This window comes from Nansenia antarctica, assembly GCF_963989245.1.
Source record: "Nansenia antarctica genome assembly, chromosome: 17".
Classification (NCBI taxonomy): Eukaryota; Metazoa; Chordata; class Actinopteri; order Argentiniformes; family Microstomatidae; genus Nansenia; species Nansenia antarctica.
This window is the reverse complement of record NC_137687.1, coordinates 15,278,922-15,289,131: the sequence shown is the minus strand read 5'-3', so window position 1 is coordinate 15,289,131 and position 10,210 is coordinate 15,278,922. Positions and strand designations below refer to the sequence as shown.

Here is a 10,210-nt window from a genome sequence, read left to right as displayed (position 1 = left end):
ACACACACACATATATATATATATGTGTGTGTGTGTGTGTGTGTGTGTTTGTGTGGGGGGGGTGGAGCTACGTGTCCTCTCTGTCAGTGTCAGTCAAGCCTGACGATGACTGACCCACCCTGTCAATCACTTCAAGCCTGTTCCAGTTCTGTTTGAAAACGACTCCATCTCTGACGAGCGATCCCCTTCTACCCGCTCTGTTTCTCACAGTGTAGTTGTCTCTTGTCTCTTCTATCAGTCTTTTTAGGCAGACACATTGACATCCCGTAGTGCAATTGTACCAGTGTTGGGGGGCTCCACAGGGGTAGGAGAGGCTGTCGGGGTAGTAGGGGGTAGTAGGGGCGGGGCCGGGCCTGTCGGTAGGGCGCTGGTGGTCTGAAACAGTATTTGATGGAGAGTCCGTCTCAGATTGGGATGGAGGCGGGCCTGGGTCTGGTAGAACACCTCCACTGCAAAAGACTTCAACACCCCGGCACAGAGGTCCTCGTAGAGGGGCACGGTGTACATCCTGGACGTCTGGGAGAGACCAGAGAGAAGGGGGTGTGACGGCAGTTCAAACATGACCAGTTTGGGTTGAGGTATTGTCATACTGAAGTACTCTTTTTTTTTATTCAAACAAAATATAAATAAAATTAGTTGAGGATGTGCAGGTGAGGCTGATTAGTTGAGCAGGTGATTGTTAAAAAAAACTCCCCTCGAAACCTAGGATATAAACTTCTTTCCCACAAAAAGTGTCGCAACTCTTTTGATTGTGTCATTTTTCTAGAGACTGCACTGCTACAATCTAGCAGTTCAACATACTAGAATTAAGACCCATGGGGAAAAACAGCTAGATGTTAAAGCATCGATCGGTTCCTCCAGCCGTCCACCACTCACGTGTTTGTGCAGGAAGCCGCGGACGCGCGGCAGGTCGGGGTAGAAGCTGTTCCGCACCACGATCTGCAGCCAGCGGATCTGCACCTCTGCGTTCATGCCGTCCAGTAGCGCAGAGTAGCAGCGTGACAGGTGACTCATCACCTCTGAGGACACACAGGGACAAGCCAATCAGGTCTCTAGGTCGGCGAATGAACAGAAGCATACAAGTATCCAATCACAGACGACCAGACGTGTTGACTACATTCATTAGGGTTTCTTGAGTGTAAAGTGTGAGTTTTTATTTCCTGTAGTTCTGTTTTAAATTGTTTATAACACCTGAGGCCGTATTTCCCCTGTGGATTTACCTGCCCAGGGACTGCTGAGAGAGTCAATGACTGTCCAATGTCCCTTTTAAATAAACTAATAAATAAAAGTAGGGCGAGTCAGAGCAGACGGAGGAGGTGAGCGGTACCGTGGGAGAGCGGGGACCGGTCCAGGAGTCGGTCCAGGAACAGAACAGTCTGGAAGGTGCTCCAGGTAGAGAGGTCGACGGCGGCTATGGCCTCCGTGTCAGGGGGGTGTGTGGCCCACAGCTCACACAGACTCTGAACTGGGTTGGTCAGGACCCCCCCGGCAGAGAGGTCTGGTTCACAGAGGGGGGGGCCACACCCGTTCAGCCAGTGCTCAAACTCTAGGCCTGAGAGAGAGGGGGAGAGAGAGGGGCATGCGGTGGCCAAGACCAAGTAGTTATAGCTCAGTTCTGTTGGTTCAGACAAAAACAGTGTTTACACAGTAAAGTATGTTCCAATACTTTAGTAGTACTGTTGTCTCTGTTAACTGAGCTAGGACAGGGCATACCACTAAATCTGGTAAGTTGGGCAGAGGTGAAATACAGGTCATGTAAAGAAATAATGGGAGAGATGTATGTATACAGGGTTCCCACAGGGTTCCCACACCTTCTGACACATTAAATTCAAGCACCTTTCAAGGACTTCAAGACTCAATTCACAGTTAAGCAATACAGAGACTTATTTACTAGTTGACGAGCTAAGTAAAACATTTTTGAATATATATATTAGAGACAGACAGAGAGAGGAATTCAAGCATTTTCAATGACCCATGTCTATTTTCAAAAACGTTTAAGAAGTGGATTTTTTTTTCTCTCAAATTCACAAACTTTCAAGGATTTCAAGGACCCGTGGGAACCCTGATATAGTCCATTCAGATCTACGTAGGTGTATAGGGTGGGCTAGTGGTTGTTTTACCTCTATAGTCCATTCAGATCTACACAGGTGTATATAGGGTGGATGCTAGTGGTTGTGTTTTCGGACACTCACCCTCTCTCTCTGCCACACAGCTCTCCTTCAGGTCAGGGAAGAAACCCAGGAAGAAATCCAGCAGGTCCTGGGCCACGACGCTACTGAACTTAAACTGCTCTATGTAGGCCTGAGGGAGACACACAGGACACTGTTAAACTGCTCTATGTAGGCCTGAGGAGACACACAGGACACTGTTAAACTGCTCTATGTAGGCCTGAGGAGACACACAGGACACTGGTTAAACTGCTCTATGTAGGCCTGAGGAGACACACAGGACACTGGTTAAACTGCTCTATGTAGGCCTGAGGAGACACAGGACACTGGTTAAACTGCTCTATGTAGGCCTGAGGAGACACACAGGACACTGGTTAAACTGCTCTATGTAGGCCTGAGGGAGACACAGGACACTGGTTAAACTGCTCTATGTAGGCCTGAGGGAGACACAGGACATTGGTTAAACTGCTCTATGTAGGCCACACAAACACACACACACAAACACACACAAACTGCTCTATGAGACACTCAGGACAGGTTGGTTGTGAGTGAGGGCGAGGCTGCATGTATGAACACCATCCTGTACTCAGTCTCACCCTCAGGAAGCTGTCAAACCGCTGGACGTTCCCACACAGCTGAGACAGGTAGGACACGAAGCAGAAGCCCTTCTCGTAGGTGAACAAGTTCATCAGACTGCTGGGGTTAATACCTGAGGAGGAGACAGGAACACATAGGGAAGTTACACACAGAGAAAACGGAGTCATGCAATATATTACATTTGAGAGAAAGTCAAAACCAGGGGCGCTTAGGTGGCGTAGCGGGTTAAGCGTTGACCATGTAACTGCAGGGTCCCCGGTTCGATTCCGTCCGGGGACATATCCTGCATGTCATCCCTCCTCTCTCTCTCACCCATCCTTCCTGTCTAAATCTTCACTGTAACTGTCAATACATTTAAAAAAATATGAGTGGGACTGCCCCACTCAGAAAAAATAACTTTAAAAAAAAAAAAGGGTAGGTGAAAAAAGGGTAGGTGAAACTAACACATGTTAAATGTGCTGCCATGCCTATAGACCTCAAACACTCAATTACAAAAATGTACAATTGACTTAAAATATGACTTAAAATATTACATATATACTTGTCATTGACGGTTGGAGAAGTGTCTGGAATGCACATGCACGGTATTTCTGTGTCTTTCTCAATCTCAAGTGAAGACGATAATGAGATGTGTTCATTATTTTAACTTTCTCTTCTTTGTGTGTCTGTGTCTCACTCTCACAGGTGTGTGAGTCTAACTAAAGCAGGTGTGTGTGTCTAACTAGAGCAGGTGTGTGAGTCTAACTAGAGCAGCTGTGTGTGAGTCTAACTAAAGCAGCTGTGTGAGTCTAACTAAGGCAGGTGTGTGTAGATTACCTGGCTCAAATTTCACCTGTAGCTTGCTGCCCGGGTTGTTGTCTCCTAGCAGACGCATCTGTCTGTGCAGAGCGTCCAGCCGGAACACCGTCTCCAGGCAGGTAAAAGCCTCACCTGGGGGAGGAGACGCAGGTAGACAGATGTTTGTACATGTGTGTGAGAGACAGAGAGAGAGAGAGAGAGAGAGAGAGAGTACACTATAAGCTACTTTGGTATGAGAGTGCATCTCTTTAGTTTGTATGTGTGTGTTTGTGTTTATATGTGTGTGTGTGTGTGTGTGTGTGTGTGTGTGTGTGTGTGTGTGTGTGCGCGTGTACCGTAGGCCTCTGTGGTGATGCGTCTCTGAGACGCAGGTAGACAGATGTTTGCACGTGTGTGTGTGAGAGACAGAGAGAGAGAGAGAGAGAGAGAGAGAGAGAGAGAGAGAACACTATAAGCTACTTTGGTATGAGAGTGCATCTCTTTAGTTTGTGTGTGTGTGTGTGTGTGTGTGTGTGTGTGTGTGTGTGTGTGTGTGTGTGTGTGTGTACCGTAGGCCTCTGTGGTGATGCGTCTCTGAGCGTACGTGGCCAGCCCCTCGCTCAGCCACATCTCCTCCCAGGTGGCGTTGGTGACGGCGTTGCCGAACCAACCGTGGGCGATCTCATGGATGACGTCGATCAGCAGGAACTCTCTGCTCTCCAGGATGGAGGAGATGATGAACGTCAGGCAGGGGTTCTCCATGGCAACGATGGGAAACGACGGGGGAAGAAACACGATGTCGTACCTGTCAGAGGAAGACACCGTGAGATAGATACACCCACCCAGACAGACAGACAGACAGACAGACATAGATACACCCAGACAGACAGACAGACAGACAGACATAGATACATCCAGACAGACAGACAGACATAGATACATCCAGACAGACAGACAGACAGACATAGATACATCCAGACAGACAGACAGACAGACAGACATAGATACATCCAGACAGACAGACAGACAGACATAGATACAGACAGACAGACAGAGGATGTCGTACCTGTCAGAGGATGACCCTAACCCTGCGGTTACATGGTCGACATGCTGTGTTGACACTGACCTTCCCCACACGTAGGGCCCAAACAGCTCCTCAGCCACGCCCAGCCAGCGTTCCACGCTGCCCCCCAGCTTGTTCACAGCACAGGTCAGCACACACGGCTCGGCCCACACCCGGCTCCTGGGGGAGAGATAAGAGTGCAGGGGGGGGGGGGGGGAGAGGGTCAAAGGTTACTTTCAGTTAACAATAGAACAGCCACGAGTAAAGAAAAGTGTTCTATCTTTACACTATCACATTTCAGGACCCTCCTTTCATGACTTGTCCTAGATATGTGCGTTCTACCACCCAGTATCCTTACATTTTCAAAATCACATCAGGATAAGCTAGTATGAAGCTATTTTGCCGTTTTTCTGTGTAGGAGGCAGACCAATTTACAAGCGGCCAACTAGTGGTCGTTGTGTGTAAATAGCAGTAGCAGTCATTTGACCCCCCGAGGCGGCTCTTTTAGTAGGTAAAAAAGGCACGGCTGTTCTAGTGTTAAACTATTAAGATCACACGGCCACGGTAAAATCTTTGACAACTTTTTCTGTCTGTCTGTTTTTTCTGCCACATCTCAGATCAGCACCCACCCTAGTGATCCAGCCATTCCCAGACTCATCCTCGTCTCTCGACGTCTTTGACGTTACCACATTGTTTCCCAACTAACCGAGGGCCGATACCACATTATTGTCCCACTAACTGATATCAACATTGTTGTCCCACTAACTGATAACATTGTTGTCCCACTAACTAATATCAACATTGTTGTCCCACTAACTAATATCAACATTGTTGTCCCACTAACTAATATCAACATTGTTGTCCCACTAACTGATACCACATTGTTGTCCCACTAACTAATATCAACATTGTTGTCCCACTAACTGATATCACATTGTTGTCCCACTAACTGATATCACATTGTTGTCCCACTAACTGATATCACATTGTTGTCCCACTAACTGATATCAACATTGTTGTCCCACTAACTGATATCAACATTGTTGTCCCACTAACCGAGGGCCGATGTCGACATGCTGCAGGTCCCCCGCCACCAGGGCCACCAGGTAGGCAGGGACGGGATGCTCCATGGAGAACTGGAACACTCGGTCCTGCTTGGAGTAGGCACTGCGGGAGGCACTCATGAGAACAGTCACACCCTCCGGGACCTGCACACACACACACACACACACACACACACACACAAAGGACAATGGACACATCAATTAGCAGCTAAATGCCCAAAAACAATTAAACAAAGTGAGATTGAGGAAACACAAAAGAAAAGAGAGAAAGGGGATGCGAGAGTTCACAAGAGGTAAGTGGTGCTGATGTTACTGATACAGAATTTCAGACTCACTCTGACAGTCGCAGTGTAGGTGCTCTTCACGGCTGGTGTGTCGAAGCAGGGGAAGAAGGAGCGATTGCATACAGAATGGCCCTGAGTGAAAACCATTGGCCGGGTCTGACCACACGTCAGCTCGGCATCCAGCCACCAGATCTGTGACAGAGGACCCAGGACCAATGATAAATATATCGCTCCTGTTGTCTTCATATACTTTAGGTGCATGCAATGGACCCATCGCTAAGCCACGCCCCCTTTGAAAACTCGGACAAACAAACAACGCTTCACTGACAGTGACTGACTGACCGACCGTGACTGAATGACATCCAATGGCGGGAGTTGGCAAATTTCTGATTTCTGATTTACCACAGCAAGTAACAGACATGTTTTTTTAAAGAATATTTAGTCTAGAAGCTTTTCACCATCAGATATTAGCGAGTTGTTTGTCAGAGTGTTCGGCCTGTAGTGACTTTTGCTGTGATATGATTGGACAATATCTATTTTGGGGCGTGGCTTAGCGATAGGTCCATTGTGCCCCAGTACATAGAGAAAACAATAGGCAATTTCAGTTTAAACATATACTGCATTCTAGTATAGTAAAATAAATAGAATTCTATCAGAAAATTAGTGAAAATATGCAATGTTTGACTTAAAATATCAACAACTTATTTTGACTTTTGTGCAGAACCCAGTACCACTTTTTGAAGTCTTCAGACATTCACTATGGGGTGTACTCACCTTTGTTGCCAGCTGTTTAGACATTAACAGCTGTGTACTGAGTAATTTTCAATGGACAATAAATCTATACTGTTATTCAAGCAGCACACTGACTACTTTAAGTTATATCAAAGTTTCATTAAGATAGTGTTATCCCCTGAAAGGATATGACAGAATATTTGCAAAAATCTAAAGGGTGTACTCACTTTTGAGATATACTGTAATAACTTAATAAACCTGTAATAAACCTTTGGCACACATGGCAATAAAAAAAAAATCATGAATCTGGAATTATTATTATTATTTAGCAATTTAAACATGTCAGCCCAGTAAATTTGTTTCCTGAGGGTTAGCTGACAATCCCACTGACAGATAATGTAGAGGGGGAGTGGTTGGGGGTGGAGTTAACCAGCTATTGTTCCCACCCATTACAGTGTTTCCTCTATATGCATTTATTCGTGGCGGGTCGCCACGAATGAATTTCCTCCGCCACTAATTGATTCAGACAGTCCACTTTGATTCAGGTTGCGCAGAAAGGCAGCGAGTTATTATGACCGGAGAACAGAAAAAAAGCAGATTGAAGCTAGATTTAGGCCGCTTCCAGACCAACATTTCGTTACGATTTAGTTCGTAGTTATTTACAATATGTTACAATGTTGCAATTAACCTCGTCGTTTGTGTTCGCACTGCAATCGAGACTGAATCGCTCTCAACAGGCGTGCGGCGACACGCTTTCAAAACAGTTTTGTGATTGGTCCGAATTTAGCGGGACATTTGGATTTCTCTTTTAGCCCGTCGCCGGTGCCTTTAATCACGTATCCTAATCGAAAATGCAACATCATCAGCGACGACTGTGGGTTATTGCATTTACTACCAGGCACGCGGGAAGGTATTTTGACTGGGGGTGCTGAGGTGCTGTCTATATACGCTACAGGGAAAAAAATTGCCAGGGAAAAAATTATAACGATTTCTCTCCCTCCCTCCCTCCCTCCCTCTCGCTGATTGCTCGTTCGCTCACACGCACACAGTGGCATAACGACGGGCCCCAATGCACGCGCAATAATAGTTAAGCACGCACGCACCCACACACTACAAAGACGTAACGTTAAATATTTTACCAACAATGTGTTGGAATTTACAGTAATTTCCACTCAGCTCACAGTGTCCCACAATGTCCACAAACATGATGTTGACCATTATTACAGACAGCACTCCATGTCGATTGTTATTGCCTCTTAACGGAAGCCCTTCGCTGCCGAAGAATCGGATGGATCTGAATATCAGTTCTAATACGTTTCTGGCCGTCTGTTGCTCTTTCTCAACAACGTCCGACAGTAGAGCATTAATGGGAGTGTTGTTAAGCGAAGCAAGCAACTGCATCAGCATCTTCTTCCAACTCCATTTCAATTGTTCTGGCTGATTTAGCATTTTTGCTAAAGAACTCAGAGATTCCCTAGCAAGATATGACCATGTGATCACTAACATTAAAACTAACAAACACATTTGTACATTTATTACAAAAAACACATTTATTTTTATTCCCAAAAGCAACAATAGTTATTATATTGTTTTAAATTATTGTTTGAATAATATTTTTATTTTTTAAATTCAGGCAGGAGGAGCTCCTTCTGCCTGCCGCTAGGGGGTGCTGCAGCACCCTCAGCACCCCCCTTCCCGCGTCCCTGTTTACTACTGTTCTCTGGTTCATGTTCTTATACCAGTGCTCAGTATAGAGTATTTTAAATGAACATTCGTGTATGTCTCTGATGTTCATGGTCAATTAAATCAGCCTATTTTGTGAAACAAATAATGTTCCCGCTAATGGGTTAACCGAGTATTCTCGCACCTAACGTGCAAGCACCTAGCTTCGAACTATTCATAGCAATATGCGCGGGGCAAAAATAATCTATTGCCTCTAAAATCACCACGAACAGAACGGCGGAGGTACGGGTAAGCAGGGCTCATGTTGGTGTCCTCAAAGGTAAGAGTTGGTTTTCTTTAACTCAACTGATAGCATTACCTTGCTGTTGTTGTTTACCGAATGCTCCATCTGACTGTCACACTGTGATTTTACTTGTGTAAACAGTTAATGAGTAACGTTAGCCGGTTTTGTGCGTGTACCGTCATGTAGGCCTACTTCGTATTGATCTTTCTGTGTGTGTGTGTGTGTGTGTGTGTGTGTGTGTAATGCGCGTTCCGCATGTTCCGCTGCAGCTGTAGGATATATTGGTATTTGATCACCTTCTATATAAAATCACCTGCTCGGCTTTAATGACTTAACCGCTATTTAAGAAATTATAATTGTTGCCACCCTCTAGTTTTTGGTGAAACTACGTCTTTGTTTTGAGCGCCAGTGCGCGTTTTATGCGCGTGCACGCGAGGGAAAAAAAATGCACGCGCTGCGCGCGCGAAAGTTAACCGCTCCGCCACTAATGTGAAAAATCCTGGAGGAAACACTGAACTGCATCACTTTTTCAACTTGTTTTCAGATTTCAAACTGAAAAATGATGTTGCCGTACCTGGGGACCTTTTCATCAGACCCTGTCACATATACTTGTACTGAGTGTTTTTCAGGCTATTATTCTGTCCAAACCGCTGTCACCGCTGGAAAGTTTAGGATCTTACCGCAGGACCGTCTGTCGTGGTGTAGCGAACTGTGATCTGGAAAGCCCGATGTAGCCGTATCACAGCGGCGGGGAGGCTAATGTTCAGCGATGACCCGTAGTCGGTGAACGGGTCCACACGGTAAGTCAGCGAAAGGGAGACGTCCTGAGCACCGGTGGTGCCAGGCACCTTGCAGTCTATGGAATGGATGAGCAAGGATGGGTGAGTGTCCAACACCAGTGTCTGTACCCCGGGCTGAATCGGTAGTAGCTCCAGGACCTGCCACCCGGTCATCTCTTTTACAGCAAAGTTAAGGCGAAGGTCGAGATGAAAGTGGCAGAGTTTGAAGCAGTGGAAGTTGGACGCCGACGCGATGTCGACCAGGTGACACTGTCCCAGCCCAGCCCGGCCACCTCCACCTCCACCTCCACCTCCACCTCCTCCTCCTCCTCCACCTCCACCTTCACACGACTTGCTGGACACTGTCAGCACTTTGCGGCAGCAACACAGTGTCGGTCTCTGAAATTCGATTCTATCCATTATTAGGCCTACTTCCAGGAAGCAATCAAATAAAACGTAAACACCAACAAGAGACGTAACTGTCCCAATCAACTATGTGCAATGGAATCATCGGCACCAGAGGCAGCGATGTGCTAAGCGAGCTGGGTGATCAGCAACCAACATGCTGATTGTTTTGTAAACAGATGTGGGGGCGCGGGGGTGGTCAGCTAAAGAGTGGCTTTACGAAAAAGTATCTCCAAAACGAGTGAATACATACTAGCTGTCAGCTGTGTACAATTGAAGAAAAAAAAACATGCTACGTGAAGTCTATCAGGAGCGAAGTGAAAGCAGTTTCCTGTCATGACATTTGAGGGAAAAAAAAGAATAATTCGCAAAGCT

General features: G+C 46.3%; 1 protein-coding gene across 1 annotated transcript; it reads right to left on the bottom strand.

Moving 5' to 3' along the window:
* Positions 1-243: 243 nt before the first annotated feature.
* rnpepl1 (arginyl aminopeptidase like 1) lies at positions 244-9,850 on the bottom strand (the record flags this gene model as incomplete). Its single annotated transcript, XM_080547322.1, has 12 exons — positions 244-516; positions 877-1,019; positions 1,328-1,552; positions 2,193-2,301; positions 2,765-2,877; positions 3,582-3,695; positions 4,112-4,347; positions 4,669-4,785; positions 5,662-5,813; positions 6,005-6,145; positions 9,332-9,723; positions 9,772-9,850. 12 exons carry the CDS (start codon positions 9,848-9,850, stop codon positions 244-246), a joined length of 2,094 nt encoding a protein of 697 aa, XP_080403448.1.
* Positions 9,851-10,210: the final 360 nt, after the last annotated feature.